The following is a 19,326-nucleotide window of genomic DNA, read 5'->3' as shown; positions in this document are numbered from 1 at the left end:
AATACCTAATAAGCGAGTGTAATTTTCGAGATCATTTCTTTAGTTTTGCTTTTGTCTCTATAATAATAGCCGTATTCCGTCTGTCTGTCTGTCTCTGCGCGAAACCCCGCTGAGTTAGAAAATATTTTGTCTGTGTCCGCGAAAGCCGCGTCCCGTAACGGAAACACGAAAATTTTAAAATTCGCACCAATACCAAATGCGATATATTTTTGTGCACTTTGTTGCGACGGGTAAATTTAAAGGACGGGCGAACCCGTGGATTTTTTCACGAGCTAACAACTGGTCTCTATAATAATAGCCGTATTCCGTCTGTCTGTGTTCGTGCGTCAAAAGCGACTTCTGATAACCACGCACGAAATTGCGCGCAGCTCTCTGATCTTTTCGCTACGTTTATTTTTATTTTGTTTTTTGCGTAGTCCAAAAGTTTAATTCAGAAGTTTTTTATACAAAATTCATGGTTAATTAACTTTTATTGTTCCTTCGATGCAGTTTCTTTGTTATAAATAACTACACGGGTAAACAAAGTTGCGGACAATTAATATTGCGTTGTCTATTTCATTGAAGAAGCTTTATTCGCGCCTTTGAAAGGAAATTAACAAAAACAAGTTTAGAAGAATTTAGTAAGTGAATTTTTGCTTCTTCTAAACATGAATTTGAATATTATTTTCATCTTCAACCATTTTTATTTTTTTGAAACAATAAAGCTGAATGTGCTTAATTTTTTTTGCCGAAACTTATTATGTTTTTAACTGAACAAAAAATGTAAGAAAAAGTCAAATTTGGTTTTTTAAAAGCTATTTGCAAGAAAGGCCTCTTTTTTAACCTCAATCTGGTCGTAAAAATGCGTCAGTTTTTGTTAAATATATGAATTTTACGAGAAAGCGGCGTAACACTACTTCCGATAATCTATACTATATAAAAAAGGTGTAGTTTACACTGCTTCCGTGCTTATAAGTGTATATTTCCAGGAACCATGGCTACCACAGAGTAATCTCATAACAGTTGCGCGAAATAATTTTATAACAGGTGCGCGAAATAATTACGTCGGCTAATTTCCGTGGGTTGTCTGTCTGTCTGTCTGTCTATCTGTCTGTCTGTCTGTCTGCCTGCTTGATGATAAGACAAAGTATATATTCCACTTGCCTCAGTCATTATTTGATTGTAAAAACAAAAAACGTAAAATAGACGCATACTATATCATAGTTACAAGAGAAGGGGTTTTTGTAACTATGACATGATTAACGCAGATTGAATTTTTGAATGTTCACAGCAAACCTAGGGCTAAGTTATTTGATTGGATCTCAACTTTTCAAATGTTCGTCAGCGCAGACATTTTTCTTAAATTTCGGGGCCTTTGTGGGCCCTGACCTACGCGTGTGAAAAGTAGCACTAATTATTTTCGTGATTGTAGCTCCTAGTTCTTACCTCAAAGCTTACCTCCCACATGAAAACAAGTTGATTTCATATCAAAGAGCTTGGAAAGTCTTAGGACCTTTTTTGGTTCTCAAGATTTTAGACGTAAAAGTTCCACTGATTGACATCATCTCCCGGGTCCAAGTGATGTGTTGTATTTGCGGTTTTACCAAGATATGATGATGTATACATGTTTTTATCTATTTAGATTGATATTTGAAGCATATTGAAATGAATGTTAATATTTAATCATTACAATCATTATTGATAACAGCGATTGCTTTTCAGCATCAGGAAGATGATGTCATAATTTTGCATAAATAGTGGAACTTCTGAGTCCAAAATCTTGTAAAGCAATTAGGAATTTTCAGAAATTTGTTAATTTGTTTTCATGGGGAAGGTAAGCTTTAATATTCTGTCGGAATCTTCTCATGGTTTTGTCCTGTTTCCACAGATGACAAGCGGGAAGAATTAAAATACGTATTTCGCGAAAATAATTCGAATTAGTTTTTGCCCTAGTTTAAATTCTCCCACAAGTAACAAAGAAAAAATGTTATAATTGTATCTATATAAGTTATACAGATATATTTCTTTCATTTAGACTGCTGAATTATATTTCCTGGCTTTTTTGCGTAAACGGTTTTACGCAGAATTTCTGTACTTAATTTCGCGCAATAATAAACTTTTTTGCGACAATGCGCGGGAATTAGTACGAATAAGGTATTCGTTGCTCTACTGCAAAATCGATACAAGATATCAAGCTCTAAGAAGAAACGCAAAAACTATAAATAGTCTTCCCATGTTTGGTCAACGACACACACATTTTATGCATTAAAATTTATTAGCCATTAATTTAATCTTTTCTGGGAAGATAGAAAATATTATCCTTTTTTTACAAGGTTTCTAGTAGCAGGTAGGAAATCGTATGTAAGTATGATGTTTCAAACGTTGACAAAGTAACCGTCAATCAAGCAACAAGCCAGGCTAAATAATTAAATGACTTTAAATTATGTGAAAATCGCTACTTATTTTAAAATCACACAACTGAATAAACACATCTTCAAATAAAATAGCTTTGCTTACGTCCAACAAGAAAATTCTCTTAGCTCCAACATAACCGTTGACGATTTCGTGATTAATAAATTTTTTTGAGGGCGCCTTTTAAAGCCTTGTCATAGCTCCAAGCACTTGGACATCGTCACTCAATCTGCTCAATCTCCATTACACTAAAGATGGCAGCGTATACGGTATTCTTATTGGTTGTTGAATAAGATATCTGAAAACGCCTGGATGTTAACTTGTCTCAAGTTATAAACGCTACCAAAATAATAGAGCTGCGACCAAAAAATTATAATGCGCATGTTTAAATGTCAAACACTGGAAACTGCAGTTTAAATTTTAAATCATATTTAAAATTTCTGATGATTTGATTCTATGCAGAAAGAAACAAGCATTTTGCAAAACATTAGGCAACGCCGAGACAGTTTATGCTACTAGCTTTTTCTTTTAAAACTTGTAAAATTAATTCTCTTCGCTGGCAGAGTATTAAAAAATAATTCGCATATATTTATATACAATTACTATTTATTTATATAACAAAATTTTTTTCAGGTTTTCTTCTTCTCGATTTCTTTTAGAATTTCGCTTAACTTACTCCGACGAACTTTCCATAAATCTTTGTTGAAGGGAACTTCGCTTCGACTTAATAATTCTAACGCATTTGAATAGTCCTGTTCTTTAAATCGACTCCCTTGTTCATGAATCATATTTAATATTTCCTATAAAGAAAACGTAATAAGCGAGATAAACAGTGCTGGTCAAAGAGAATTACTGTTACATCGGCAACTTGGTTTATCTTGTATTATGATGGCTAACTTGGTGGAAAACTTACGTCCGGTGTTAGAAACAGCAATTCGAAATATTGTCTTGCTAAATCTAAATTAATTTCTCTTCGCGCCATAATATTTGCTAATTCTTGTTGGATGGTAAATATGTTTTGACACCTAAAGAAAAACACAACAGCATTGATAGATCGTTAAATGTTGATCTTTAAGAAATCTTTAAACGTGAAATAACTTAAAAAACATAAACTGAAATTGTAAATAGTTACAGCCTTAAGAAAACTAGAAACAGTATACCAAGACTTCATAACCTTCATTAACGAAGGAAAGACGTGACTTAATTTATTGATAAAATCCACGAAGTATTTTTTCTGCTATATAGCTAGCAACACACTGCCCTCAAACTACCCTTATACGAGAACGTTAACATATTCTATCGATATCTACATTTACACCAGAACAAAAAACAAAAACAAAAAAAAAAAAGCGAAAATATTTAAAAAGTAAAACCCACATTTTCTTTACGCCATTCCTGTTAATTTTCTTGATATAACTTGTACTTGAAATAATGATAGACGCGAGGAGGTAACCCAAACCATCAAATAAATATCTATAAAAAACAATACATAAACAGGTCTCTACAGTTTAAATCATGGTAAGGGAGCCAGACTTTTTTTGATTCACACCAATATATTTTTATGTTTTACGCGTTAGTTAAAAGTGCTTTACATCGCTTGATGTTGTCATACAGTGTAATTAAAGAGGGTTGTATGTTTAAAAGCTAGTACTTTTTAACCTAATAATTTGTGTAAAACATTGAGATTAAGCAAAAAAGGATGAAGAAAGAAAACTAATGATAACAGATACACAAGCGGAGAGTGCAATCTTCAAAATGTTTTTGACTTTAAGTCATTGCTGACAAATAGGAAGACCTTTCATATACCGTGAATATCATCTCACCTTATTTTTCTTGGGACAAGGGCGCTGACACATAAATCTTCGATATCTCTTAAATCTTTCACCATTTGTGGTATTTGTACATCAATTTCTATGGAATCCATGTGGCACACGAAACTTGACTGAAAAATGATAGTCCGGTAAATTAGCAAAATAGTGTGGACAGAAAAAATCTTGCCAGGTAAGTTTAGTACATTTCAAACCCAAAACCTTCCACAATCATGTTCATGTGTTTTTTTTAAGGCTTTTAGTTTTAAAAAATGTCTAATCAAACTCCTGACAATGTGTACCGATTTTTGATTCAATTGACACATGACGCACGTTAAGAATTGTCTCTACATATAATTCCGCTCAGATTTTCGAATTTCATGGCAACAGAGAAACGAAAATGTATTCAAATTAATTATAAATTTAATACAAAATAACGACAAAATTACGAAACGTTAAAATTCATATTGTGTATTCTTTCTGTAAAATGGTAAAAATGTAAAATCGACTACTTGAAATTAATTTCTTACAGCCAAATTTTCTTGTTTCACAGTCAGTTCTTGTATCACAGACGAGAAATTTTGATGCAGTAGCTACGGGTTGGTTGTGGAGGGAGGGGTGAAACTCTACCTCGCTAGAACCCAAGGTTCAAGGTAACATTTACTAAACCCAAACGAAAGAGCAAGAAAATTTTTTATTTCACTCCCAAAATAAAACTTTAACGGAGATAAAATTAAGAAAATAATGCGATTTTAAATTCCGGTCCTAAATTATCGCTGATAAGAATTTTCTCAAAAGAATAGAGAAAAAGACTTTTCGAATCTGAACAGTCAAAACTTTTGCGATTCTAGTTGTACTTAATATAGCTTGCTAACAATTGTTTTCATTTTGGCGGGACTTATTCGAAATATTTTGAACTAAGTTTTCAATAACACAATCCACGTCAGTGCTAGTTATTATCAAAAATTTTGTAGATTAAAACAACATAAATCACAGTTGAAATTCTAAAATCCATTTTTTGTACCGTTCTAACTCATTTTGTTCACATTTTTTGCCTGAAAATTTTTTTCTCAAAAAACTGAGGGTCTATTGTTCCCGTCATTGTGCAAAAAATCAGAAAAAAGTAATGATCCAATTCTGAGAAAATCAGATATAGGACGTACGAGTGGACACGTTTCAATTATAAGACCTCGACTGCATCAGGTAGGTCCAAAAATAAAAAAAAATTAGCAAGAACAAAACAAAACAACCAAACTAACTAACCTCACGCGTGGCTTTACCCAAATAATAAAAACAGTGACAACGTATTTCAAGGTGAAGCAACAAAATACAATTATTTGACAGCTCTTTAAACTTTTCAGCAAGATCTGACAACGCCCTAAATACGAACTTTTTGTTACTCATTTTAAACTTTCACTTCTTATCCGATGTTGATGCTGAGGCTAGACGCTGAAATTATAGCTGATTTGTAGGACACTGACGATGTTAATGATGTTAATGATGTCGGTGCATTTAAAATTAAAGATAAATCTATGGAGTGTCTTGGCCAAAATGAACTTTTTCAAATTGTTGCAAACAAATACATAATTGACCAGCATTTAACATAGGCAAAACAATTATTTTAAAAAAGTTGTATTGGAAATAAATTTTATTATTATGATTCTTATTTTCTTCCTAGACTTCTAACAATTCGAACATTCTCTATATCTGACAAAACATTGGTCCTTTGTGGATTGGGATTAACAAATGTACACTGTAATTATAATTTTACCGGGGATATATTTCAAGCATTTCGGATGTACAAACCTCATACCACACATAGTGCAAGTAATTGATATTTTTATAATAAAAAATATATTAGAAGAAGGACAACAATCAACTCGTCAATTCGTTTCCCACTAATAGTAGGTAGGCTTTAAAATTTTTAAATTTTTGGACAAAATTTTTGTTAGATGTAAGGTAATAGATTTGTCGCCTCTGGTTAATTTCAGCATTTTTCGTTCAACAAAAGGTATACGCAAAAACAACGTAGATAAAAAATGTCAATCATACCTTATAGAATCGTCTGATGAAGGATGTATTTGTGGCTGAAATATAACAAAGAAATTCTTTTCATTGTTTCACCACATTCAGTTTACACGTTAAATATTAAATATAGCATGCAAGTAGGGTATTGTGGAAAGCTTAATTAACAACTTAAATACAACAGCATATCTCTTTGACTAATTGTACAGGCAAAGTAACTGTGTTAATACTGAAAAAATGTCTATACAACAAATACGGGGTAATTATTGCATGTAACGTGAAATCAAGCAATAGGCTGATTTTTCTACTTGCTGCAAGTAGAAAACAAATCTCCCCCACCGTGTCTTTTTCTATTTATTGTAGAAGACGCATCTACCATCATAACAATAACATGTGGGGATGAGACGCGTGAACAAAAAAAAGGAAAGCAAAAATTTGTTGGCATCGCTCTCTTATTTACTAGGATCGTAAACTAAAGTATAGAAATTTTCGAGCAACCGACAGTCACTGTTACAACTTTTTGGAAACATATGTTGCACAACAAAGCGACGTAAAATAAAATTTCTACAATTTCTACTTTATGAGCAGCAACAATAACATTTTATCAGTTCCTATTTCATCTTAGAACATGATTTTTGGTGACACTAATATACTTACAGGCATAATATTATCTGTACTATCCAAACTTGAGACATTGATTCCAGTGGATTGAGCTGCAATATTGATTACAAATGTTCGAATATTATCAGATAGCCATTCCTAATGATAAATAAAACCAACTTTAAAAAACCTACAAATCATGATCACAAACACAATGTTTTTGTGCACATCTTCCCTAAATACTTTAAAAAATATTGTTTTGCTAGCTAGCTACAATTAAGAATGAACTTACTAAACTCTCTTGCAGGTTAGCAAGTGATTTCAAATCCAAACTGTCCAAGATGACTTGGTTCTTCTCAATTTCAGCTTTTTCCAAATTATTAATAAGTAGCGAAGCTTCCTACAAACAATAGAATTACATCAATGTAAGAAAAATTTTGAGAACATCCTTCCATCCATCTTACACGACGGTTGTCCCCTTTTAAACATATTAATAACGTCACAGTATATTCCGTCAACAGGTTATGCTACAAATCTATGGATCATGAGTTTCCACGATGCTTGTCTTAATCCATGTGCTAAGAAAATATATGACAAACCAGACTGTTATTATTTTTAGAAATTTGACATTTTTAGGCTGATTTTACTTGCTTGCATTTTTCAAAAAATTAGAAGTTTTTCCATTATCTATGTAGATTTAAATTAAATGAAAAGAAAGTTGTATTGCAGTACTAATTAATAACATAAAATACAGTTCACCATATTCGCTGATCTGTTTAAATAAAGCATTACAACGGCGGTAGAATACTACTATCAAACAAGAGATTTATCCTACCCGATCATGAATTGCTTGCAACGTAGCCTCATCTTCTATTTCTCCCTGTAAATAACAAACATTAAAAACTGAGCCGTGGTAACAGTATATATGCAAAAAATATTTTTCTTAAAATCTGACCTGTTTATTTCCTGCCTGGAGACTCGCCCAGTTAGGTAGTGACATGAGCAACCTACTGATGTCTTCATCACGGACCCAATTTGCACTAATAATCCGTGAAACTTTCCCGTCTCCCTCACGTAGGACCAAGCCTAAAAAGAAAAAAAGACCTTTTGATGCACGTTATAGGTTGTGAAAAATCATTAAATATTACACAGGAAATGAAAAAGCAATGATTCAGATTTCCATTAAATCGACCACGTGGATACCTATCGCAATTCAATATTTTGATTGCTTATTCATGCAAAATAGGCAAGGGAAGTTAACAACTCTTCCCCTTGAATGACAAATCCAACGTATATATTTTGCTAATGTTTCAATATTGATAAGAAAGCAGATGTTTTATGAAAAAACACTTTTTCAATGTCAACTAACTTATACCTACTTTTATACTGTAGATTGCATGAATCTAAATACTCGTTCAATGTTCGAATGATAATGTCTAAGAAGTCATTGCAATATTGCGGTAGTTTCTTGATTAGTAAGAGTAAATCTTCCGTGATGTGGTAGATAACAATTGCACTCTAAATAAAAATAAAACAAGTTCATGGCATCACCGGAATCCTCTCACAAGAAGTACAATTACAATCAAGTCTCTGATATTTCCTTAAATTTCTGAGATGATCTGACAGCTAAATTTAACTTATTATTATTATTCAACCCAGAGACTGATAGGTTAATCAAAAATGTAAATTTTCTAACTTGAAGCTTTGACATTTAGTAAGATTGGGAGATGCATTGCTGTAGTTGCTGAACAAATACACGGTAAGTTTAAACGGACCGTTTAAATGTCAGATAAAAAAACTTACTGTGTAAACAGCAAAGATGTACAACTTTTTTTCGGTTACGTTTTTTTTTAAAATTGGACATGTTTAACTTTTGCTAAGTTTTTTCTGGATGTATAAATTTTCTGGGTGTATGGGTGTATGAACACCCGAAACGTTGTCAATACGTTGTATTGTTTTTGTTCAATGTTCCAAATGTCCATCTAGTTTCAATTAAGTTTCTTCTATTGAAATTTGAGCATATTATTTCAATTTCTAATCATAACCGCTTTTTTTCTTTCAACATTTACCCTGCTGCTGCTATAACAATACCCGCAACAGAAGATTTACGTGTTTTTTCTTTGGTATTAATTGTAAAAAGAGAGTTTTTTAAAAAAAACCTATACATTTTATCTTAACGTGTAGACAGGTATATTACCTGCAACGAAACTTATAAGAGACAACATTACCTTTAATAGCGGCCTTGGTAAAATTAAATCTTTCTGTGTGTTACTATCACACAAATTCCGCAATGCATCATGACCTTTGGTAACAGCACTTGCTTTTTCAGAAACCTCATACAGAATTTGATCTAAAAATACTTTTTGAACAAAATCTCCAACAAAATGGTGTAATACGCCGGTGGTTCTAGAAGAAAGAAAATGACAAACTCTGAAAAAGCTAAACATTCAGTATCTAAAAGGTACCTAACATCATAACAAACATAATGAAGTGATGGTTAAGCAAGAACACGTTATATATATATGATGTAAGCCTTGCTGGTATTTTACAAAGTTAAAAGGCGCTTACCCTAAAGTCGAAGACGTCTTTCGGTCTATTTCCTTCACAAATTCCATCACAGGAATAAAGACAGCTAAATCAAAACCATTAAATATAAGATTTTTTTTAAAAATTACACTTCCAGATAGACAAAAAACGAGATATGTTAACTAAAAAAAATTATTCTAAATTTATGAAGCATTATTATTATCTCTATTGTAATTGTTGAATTAGCACTAGAAAAATATTAGGACCTGTAGGTTCCAACAATTTTATACCTGTAATATTTTTAGCTTGTGGTTTGCAAAGCAACTGAGGTGCATTCCACACAATAAAATCTGCATAGGTGTCTTCTGGTAACTAAATTTAAATACAAGGTAACCCGTCATTGAAGTTATATCAACAAAATCCTTTTTGTTTTGCAACATTGGGGCTGGTTTGGTTTGGAATTAAAATTAAAAAACCCCACAAGAAATTGTATTTAAAGGTGTTGAATATTTATATCAATTAATTTGACACTCTTCCCTGCTTTCCAAAATAGACAAGAAAAAGAAAAAAATAGCAACAAATATAGCTCCACTTACACTTGATGCAAGGTCTTGTTCTCTCATGTAACTATGTAAAGCTTCTGAAGAAGACGAACATTCAAATTTAAATAGATGAAACTAAACATAAAACGTTGATTATCACTAAAATAATAATATAAAAACAAATATGCAATTTGCAATTTGCTAACAAATAGAACTCTTTTCAAGAAAGCCTTAGAAATTTAGAAAATAAAGAGAGAATAGAAAAAAGCGTTTTAGTGCAGGCTGACATATTTCCTGCAGATAATATTTTGTTAATCACAAAAACAAAAAAATTTGTTTTACTCGTTTCGGCTTTGTATATGACGTCGTCAATCTCTTTTTGGCTGTAAAAAATTGTGCAACAGCGCTAAAGTAAATTTTTAAAGTTAAACAAAAAATGACAGATTACAACAGCTTTATCAAACTTACATTACAGCCTATGGTAACATCTGAAATCATTTCTTATATCAGTTCAAAAGGTGTCTTTCGATTTTTTTGCAAACCTTAATATCCGATTTTGTCTCAGTAGTCAACAAATCAAAACAAGCTTGTATAGACCCTATTGTTCACTCACAAATGTGATTGCAAACTGATATGTAGATCCTAAGTTGGTGCATCATCAGCAAACATTTAAAAGGCTTAGGACCATCAAAAGGAGTGGTATCTTAGCATAATTTTTCATGTTATTCAACTTACCTCTATAATATCTACATAATTGCCTTAGGTTTTTTATTTAAAAAATACTTATTTGAAAAGTTAGAAAACCAATAAATTGTAGAAAATTTACTCAAACATTTGCATATTTCTATATGAAATATGCAAATGTTTGAGTATATGAGTAGGCAAGTGTATAGCGGAGTGTGTGTAATTGGTTTGTCTCACGGAATAGTCTGACAAAAAAAACTCCTTCTTATGTTATATAGGAGTGCAGCTTAATGGTTTCACTCCTTAACTAATAACATTGATAAGAACTACAGTATTTAAATTGATGCTGTACCTATCACTGCTTCCAAAGGATGTTAATGCTTGTTGTGGTGTAGATAAGTTTTGGATATCCAAATAAGGATGTAACATATCTTTAATCTAAGGCAAATAAGATTTTGTTCAATTTTCGAAAAAAAAGCCTGAAAAAGTAATTTCCACAACGAAAGAAAGAAAATAACAAAAACAATAATTTTTACAACAATAGAAAAAAAATTACAATAATTTTTACAAAGAAAAACAACAAAAACAACAACGTAATAATGATGTGCACAACTCGTTTCCTAAGTAAATTAGCATTCTGGTAGTATTCTTGCTTCTAAACGCAAAAAGCCTTTTCTCACTAAATATTTCATCCTTAATCATTCTATGATACGAAGATGAAATGATCATCCTGATCTGTCCGATCCCAGCTAACGTCACATCTCATCTTCAAACAGTTTATAGATGGGATAGGATGGGAGGAAATTTAAAAGGAATAGAATATTTAAAAAACGTCTCGAACTCATTAAATTTAATAACAAACAGATAATACATACAGCAAATTGTATTTTTGACCAAATATCTCCTTTCGTATAAAGACTTAGATCTAAGGAAAACAATAACAATAGCAACTTGCACAAGCATGCAAACATTTATTTGTGAAATTTATAAATTTTGCAAATAAACTTTTAAATTAGCTGTAGTATCTATACCAACCTTTCGCTTTCTGTTCAGGCATCTTTAACTACAAAAATAAAATATCACATTTAAATAATAAGAAATTTACAAATGAGATTAAGATATAAAAAACTTGACTAAATAATGTGTCTGATTTATTAAAACATACTTTGGCTTGTTCAAGCGCTGCAAGTAATATAGAATGGTTCATAGCTACACTTCTGAATCGTTCAAACGTAACTTCTAAAAGTTCTAATAATACTTGTGGATTAATCTTTATTGCCATTTCCTAGAAAGAGAAAGCAAGAACAATAATATTCATTGAAACGTAAGGTTTACAGGAGCTATGCGTGTAAACAAACTTTCTGAATCATCACCTCAATTGTCACTGCATCACGGGACTCAATTGATCTGTAAAAGATACAAAACATTTTATTAACATAACAAATTTCTTTTTGTGAATTTTAGAATTTTTTTCTCTGTAAATTGGGTTTCTGCGAAAAAACATTGCTCTAAATCATGAAAATAAATCAGCACAAAAATTTAGTTTGCAATGTTTCATTTAATTAGATTTGGGATAAGAAAGCCCTATAAAATTTTGTTGCCCAGAAAAGATTATTCTTGTAAACTTCACCCACTAAAATATGAAAATGTGCAAGTTAAAAGTCCTTTAACATAAAGTCCTCTTAATCCCCACATTTGACAACTTGACAACTTTATAATCTTAACCTTTATTACATTTAAAGTGTGAAAGCAAGTTTAAGTTTACAACTATGGTTAATCATGATAAGCAACACATTAAGCCCAATTTTGCAAAATTTACCAACAAGAGTGGACGGAAATTATTCCTTGTTCAAAGAAGCATGTAATGGGTAAATAATGTTGGCAAATAATGGGATCAAATTATTCTTCATTTTTTTTTGATTTACCTTGCCTACTGTTAAGCAATAAATCGGGCTCTTTTGAAAAATAGTATAAAGACAAATTTTCATAAATGAGTTGAAATCAGTTTTATAATATTGTGAATTTTTATTCTACTTCAGGTATTGAAAAATTAGCTGCACGTAAACGTATGTTATAGCATTGCAGGCAACCTATAATATCAAACCTTTTGGCAACTTGGTCAGTTGCACGTCTGATAATCATCATCATATCTCTTTTGGTACGTCCTTTAAAAGCTTCCACAGCTTCTGGAACTTTATCCAAAACAACCAAAGCTTTTACCATTAAATACGTAAATAATGCCGGGTCTTCTTCAGGATCTCGTTGCAGGTCCTCATACAGCTACAATTAATAGTCAATAAATTAACATTAAATTTAAAAGTCAAAAATCTTACTCTTGAAAGTTAGAAAAAAACTGATACATAAAACTTTATTAATCCACACCTCTTCATCTGTATAATATGGGATCTCATCATTTTTAACAACTTCTATAAAAACAAGTATAAAAGGAAGACGTCAGCGTTACGATTTCTACAACTAGTCACAAAATAGCAAAGTGTAATATCAGTAGTAAAAAAGAAACAAAAACAATAAAAACATCTTAAATAGGCGTATTAATCTGCATACTAATCTGCCTTCCTCTATGTCCACCTAATGTTAAGACCTTTTTACAGAGATCCCTAACACGCCACTAAAGCAAGTAAATAAAAAGTAAATCATTGTGGGTGTAACATTATACACTTACTAGGGTGTGACTTTCCATGGATAATTCTTTTAAAGGCAGCAGTGTTTGTATCTTAAAAGGATAGGCATGAAAAACGACATAAGACAATTGCAAAATAATTAATAAAATAAAAGATTCTTTGCTGCTAATGCACTAACCAGAAGAAATGTTCTTTTTAACATGTTTTTGTGATTCTGTGTAGATCTGCTTATTGAGTTCATCAATGATTGTTTCATGAAGAACCTACAATGTAAACAATAACTACAACACAGCTAATTTTAAACCAAATTCTGATATCATTTGTAATGTATGGTTTAGCAGTTGAATAGATTAATAAATATTTAAAAAAACACACACCGCTTTCCTTGAGTGTAAACTCGCCCGTAAATCTCGCAAAGCTTCAACATTTACTAAGTTTCCATCTAAATTTTCAACTATAAATAAAAAACAAGATAACTTAAAAGTTATACTTCAACATCAAAGATGTAGACATCTAAAGCAGTGATGCACAAGCAATCAGTTGCTTCGGATTTGAGGAATTCTGCAAATTTGATCTATGCTATGCTATAAAAAGTCAGAAGTAGATATCCAACTTTATGAATTGCTATTCACAAAAAAATGTTGGAAAAGAAGAAACTGTTTTACCTATGAAATTTATACAGAAAGAACACAATTTTTAGAAGAAGTAATAAATGCTTTTTTATACTTTAAAACAATGATTATAATGAAATACTTTGAACAAATACTTTTTAAAGAAACTCTTGTGGAACAAATCACTGCAAGCTGACAGAAGACTGATAAAAAAACAACTAAGATGTAAAACATGCTTCTTACAAACAAATGGGAATTTGACATCAGGATATGCTTAAGCAAAAAAAGACAATCAGGCTTAGGGTATTCTTACGCTATGCTTATTGTAAAAGTAAATTAAAAACTAAACATTGTCTTGGGGAATAAGATAAAATTATCACATTTTTCCTTTAAAACAACAGTGACAAAACTAAAGGATTACTTACACAAAACAAGTTTAGACAGTCTTATTGTTATGAAGGATTAGAAAAGTCTGTGTATAATTTTATGTGGTTAGTCTCACTAATTTTGAGGGGTATTAATTAATTGTTTTGAAGGCAACTACAACAGCAGTTCAAAACTGTTTAATACTCCCATTTGAGTAAACAGTAGAGTGCTCTATTCGTTCTAGCTGAGCTACCAATAACTAAAAACACTCAATTAAAAATCAATTAAAACATTCATCTTATCAAATAAGCACATTGCAAGATTCATGATAGAAAGAAATTCCATGCTTTTCCCATTACTATTTTCAGAAAAGGTGGTTTATATGACTTTTCCTGATAAACCTAATTTTATGAATTTTACATATTTTCTACAATTTCCATAACCTGTGGCCACCCTTAATGAAAGCAACTATCCCTGTGTATCGTCTTGTTAACAAGAACATACAATAGAAAGACTTCAAACCAAAACAAGGTAATTGTGTCTTTTAAACAGCTAATTTTAAAAAAATTACATACCTGTTTCTGTTAACAGTTCTGATGCATGTAGAAAATGTTTTCTAGCTATATAGCGGTCCAACTTTTCAGGAACAGCTATTGCCTTCTCACTAAAGACACGTAGTGGGTTTTTAACTGGCTTTTCTCTGATAACATAATTTTTACACAGCAAATAAAAATCACAACTATAGTAAAAAAAATCAAGGGTTTTAAACAACCTGTACTATGATTTCGATTTCATATCCATCATTCCTAGGAATTCATGGATTTAAGAAGCTATAATTATTTTTTCAGATCCAATTATGATATGGAGTAAAAAAAGAAGGAACACTAACACTAAATTTTACTAAACAATGGGGTGACAGATTCTATGCTGTAACCCTGTAACCCATGCGTCTAAACGCAACGCATTTGAAGGACATCATTCTTGTTTTCATGGTAATTTTATTGTAGTACGCTTCATATTCTGCAAAATGTGTCTTAATGCCAATTCACTTCCTACTCACATGCTACATGATCACATTCTGCTTCAAACAAGCAGTTCTCGTCACATAAAAAATGTTATTTATGTGAAGTGCACTTAATTTACTTTAATTAAAGGTGAGTATTTACATGAATATGTCACCTAGACTTTTTTGTATAAAAAAACACAATCATTATCACAGATCATTTGTAACAGTAATCTACAGAAGACTTTTTCTATTTTTTATAAATTTATCCATTTTTATCGTTGAGAAAAACTATTTTGACTTCAATGTTTTGGTCAACTAGTTTGATATAAATTAATATGTAATTGTTCTTATACAAGTCTTCACGATTGACTTCACATGGGATAGCTCTCATTTAGCTTCTTTATAGATCACAGATTGTGTTAAGGTAGACATTTAATTAATAGCACCCCCCATCCTGTTGTTTTCTAAAGGCGCTTGTGTAATTTCTATAACCACTATATATCTCAGTACCAATATAATTTCTTAAAATATGTTTAAAATTATTGTTATAACTATACCATAGAATATAACTTATTGATATTATGCAAGTGCATCTCGCCTTTTATTAGATCACTCAGGCAGATATATTATGAACAAGCAAAATACATGCACACTTGTTTCAAAAATCAATTGATGCATTAATTCATGTATTTATTATTTGTTTGTTGTAGATAGTGAAAGTTGTTTAAGCCACCCAGCTTTTTGTTTAATTCACATTTAAATCTTCTTTGTCCTACAAGTATAGTTACAAAGCTGAATTAATGACTTTACTTAGAACTTGTTCGCAAAAAGGTTGAAATTTCCAGCCATCCGCTACATTTGCTTGCTGTGTGGTGTGCAGGGGAAAAAGAATTTTGATAATACTTTTACCTCTCTTAAATTTAACTTTATACAAACACCAGGCCTTGCCATGAGTCGCGAGCAATTGCTTGCGCCCGCGTAAATGCTCTTCACTCAAGCATTCTATTGCTCGCGTAATGATCGAGCGTCTACTGGTATAGCGACTCTCTCAATCTTAACTTCCTTTTCTAAATGTCCGAAATAGTATGCATGACTATATTGTCGTTTTCATAAATTAATTGTTTATTTTTCAGCAAATAGAAAAAAACATGCTTCGTTTTCAAATTAAAAAAAAATCTTTATCTTCATGAAAACTTCAGGTACATAAAATTTATACAGAAAAAAAAATTATACCGCACATGGGTTTCGTTTTTAAAATTGTTTGAATAACAGTTGCGGCATAAAGAAAATAATCCATTAAATTTGGACCTGCTATGGTTTCCAATTGTTTCGTCAAATGAAGAAATTATCTACAATTAAATCCATGATAAATTGTCTGTTCCGCCTGTAAGTGCAGTTTTGCAGACTTGCGTCATCCGTGCTCTGTCGGCGTTCACCTCCGCATTAGTTAAGAACCGCATGGCTGGATTTCTTGTGTAAGACCTGGTTACCAACGACGAAGGGGCCATGCAAAAGAGATTTATGTCTACGTAGTTTTAACTAAGTCAGGAGTCGGTGAATTAGCTAGGATGGTCAGGTTGGCTATGAATAGGCCTGCTCGTGGATTTCAAGGACCAGGACTATTCAATAATTCTGAGATCTAAAAGTGTTTGACCAAGACGGAAATCTATCGGACGTTTTAACCGACGAAAGTTCTAAGTGTCCGACCAAACTGGAAATGTGTGCCAAGGTGCACGCCTCTCCTGAAAAAGATGCCTTGAGAGACTAAATGTAAAGTTTTTTTTCGCGAAAAATATGGTGAGCAAAATTGCTCGCGTGGACACTCTAACGCGAGCAATTAATTGCTCGGGAGGTTATTCGCTCATGGCAAGGCCTGAAACACATGAACAGATTTATGAAGCATAGAATTAACTGCACGCCTACCTAAAATCTCACCAAATAGGCCTCTAATGCTCTTATTTTTATCAAAAAATTTATAAGAGACTAACATTTTATCAAGCAAACTTAGTTTCTCTGTACATTCTAAGCCTTCTTGCCAGTGAGTTTTTAGATCCTCTCGATTGCAATGCAATAATGTTCGACATCTTGACAATTTTTCATGAAGAACCATTATTCTGTTTCTAGATGCTATAATGTTAAAAAACAAGATAATTCATTAAAAAAAAAATGCTATTACAATTATGCTATTACAGTCCATTCCAGGTGTAAGCGTACGCGTACGGTCAACTTGCAAAAATAATTGCTTTTATTAAAAAAAATAATAGGAAAGCGAGTTCCTTTCAAATTGCGTGAAAATAATTGCTTCACGGTTTTTCGTTTTTAAACTTTTAAAATGCAATCTAAAAAACATTTCTATCGCCGATTTTCGTTTTTAAACTTTTAAAATGTGATCTAAAAAAATATTTCTATCAAAGTTAAAGTTTCAATCTTTGTTAAAATATAATTATTTCTATCGCTTAAAAGCTTTATTTAACCCACGCAACCAACAATGCATTCTTGCTAGTTTATTTAGTTTTCACGCAAAACTTTTATTTAATATATATAACTATTAAACAATGGCACTTCGTGTCACATTAATAGAGTTGATAACATTTGCAATTATGCTATTGGGAATGGTTATGTTAACAATATTTAACAATAGTTACGCGCCGTTATAATAAGCTATTTTTTTCTTCAAAAATCTTTTGTTTATTACGCACAAGTTAATGACTTACAAGACTGGCAAGATAATTAATAAGAACAAAAGACAAACAACTACCGCTTCCAAGAAAAAGGTGTGAAACTTGAGCGTACATGTATGCTTACATCTGGACTATACTGTATTTAGGATTTATCTTTAAACTTAGATGGGGTAGTGCCTTACTAAATTATTATGTTTAAAAATTTTAAAGCGTGAATAATAACACTGCACCAACAAACCAAATATCTCAAATTCACTCAAAAACAAATATACCTGTTACTCTTGTTACAACAGATCCAAACGATTGTATTGTCTTTTTCAAATGATCTTGGTTTTCTGTAAAAAGGCAGTTTTTTAACAGTGCAATTTATGGTCTATGAATAATGCAAATTTACATTCCATATGAATAAAAAAACAAAAGAGTGTTTATATACCTTCCACAAGTTCTGCTAGCTTTTCATCTGCATTTTTTAAATCTAATTGTATCTTTTCTTTCTCAAATTCTCGACTTTTGACATCATCAGAACTATAAAAGGAATATAGAAGTCCATTTATTTCCAATCCAAAGTCAATGTTCCAAAAAACCAGACTGAAAAATAAAACCTTTAGTTAATAACTCAATATCATTTTTTTCTTGAACTGCTATACAATTATAAAAGTTTTGATTAACAGAAACAACTCCAGTTTTAAATAATAATGCTGAGCTTGAGTTTTCATTTTTTTATAGTTACACAAACAAAGTCAATTTCCATCTATGACTTATGACTTGCATTATGTGTATTATGGTGCAACAAACATGTGTAAAAGTCAAACCTCGATAACTGTTTTATTACACTAGCCAGTAATGTCACCTATAATAAAACATGAAGATTACACTTTACAGGTATATACAAGCACACAATAAAATAAATATTAAAATTTAAACAAATATATGTCTACGTACTGAACTTTCTGAAGATGCCATGATGATATTAAGTTGGTTTTGTAGCTACATTCTTACTTTTACTAAAATTTGTTCAAATAATTACATATATGACAAGTCTTTTATTTAATTTTTTGCATATAAGTTCATTGAATTTCATTGACATGGCAGCAAAAATGTGCGTGAAAATATTTAGCATGGCTCAAGCAAACAAGTGCCATCCAGGCATAATTTTTGTTAATTAATTTTCCCCTATATAGGTTTTTTTCAGAAAGACTTCGGCACCTATAGCAAAAAGCACATGCCAAGTGTTTTAGATGTGCTGCATTGGTCAACTTCTTATAAAACTTTTTATTTTGTATGTGCTAACACAAGCATACCATAATCAACTACATTATTATTACTTATTATTACAATTATTTATACAGGATATACCCACTTCACTGTTGGAAACACTGTTATAAATGTGGGGCCTGTTGTCAGAATGTATACATTAAGGATACACCGGCATTACCTACCCAAT

At 31.5% G+C, this 19,326-nt stretch overlaps 1 protein-coding gene across 1 annotated transcript; it reads right to left on the bottom strand.

Moving 5' to 3' along the window:
- Nucleotides 1-2,893: 2,893 nt before the first annotated feature.
- Nucleotides 2,894-18,892, bottom strand: LOC130645372 (exocyst complex component 4-like). The gene is made up of 32 exons (XM_057451345.1): nucleotides 18,825-18,892; nucleotides 18,695-18,732; nucleotides 18,316-18,407; nucleotides 18,155-18,217; nucleotides 17,190-17,328; nucleotides 14,771-14,859; nucleotides 13,596-13,672; nucleotides 13,397-13,481; nucleotides 13,260-13,310; nucleotides 12,959-13,002; nucleotides 12,681-12,856; nucleotides 11,950-11,983; nucleotides 11,742-11,861; nucleotides 11,612-11,639; nucleotides 11,452-11,501; nucleotides 10,929-11,014; nucleotides 10,235-10,298; nucleotides 9,947-10,027; nucleotides 9,641-9,722; nucleotides 9,393-9,456; nucleotides 9,053-9,230; nucleotides 8,204-8,342; nucleotides 7,780-7,910; nucleotides 7,660-7,704; nucleotides 7,117-7,224; nucleotides 6,882-6,983; nucleotides 6,252-6,286; nucleotides 5,463-5,577; nucleotides 4,215-4,333; nucleotides 3,769-3,864; nucleotides 3,305-3,416; nucleotides 2,894-3,191 (listed from the first exon to the last, which is right to left on the bottom strand). Exons 1-32 carry the CDS (start codon nucleotides 18,843-18,845, stop codon nucleotides 3,021-3,023), a joined length of 2,835 nt encoding a protein of 944 aa, XP_057307328.1. The 5' UTR covers nucleotides 18,846-18,892; the 3' UTR covers nucleotides 2,894-3,020.
- Nucleotides 18,893-19,326: the final 434 nt, after the last annotated feature.

The sequence above is a fragment of the Hydractinia symbiolongicarpus genome, chromosome 5, assembly GCF_029227915.1.
Source record: "Hydractinia symbiolongicarpus strain clone_291-10 chromosome 5, HSymV2.1, whole genome shotgun sequence".
Classification (NCBI taxonomy): Eukaryota; Metazoa; Cnidaria; class Hydrozoa; order Anthoathecata; family Hydractiniidae; genus Hydractinia; species Hydractinia symbiolongicarpus.
This window is presented reverse-complemented; position numbering and strand designations above follow the sequence as displayed.

Excerpts from the sequence above, each read along its gene's own strand:
- LOC130645372 (XM_057451345.1), bottom strand. The coding sequence starts at position 18,845 with ATGGCATCTTCAGAAAGTTCA. Across the intron at positions 14,860-17,189 it reads CTAAGTTTGCTTGATAAAAT|TGAGAAGGCAATAGCTGTTC; the intron begins GTTAGTCTCTTA and ends ACGTGTCTTTAG. Across the intron at positions 7,705-7,779 it reads TCCAGGCAGGAAATAAACAG|GGAGAAATAGAAGATGAGGC; the intron begins GTCAGATTTTAA and ends TGTTATTTACAG.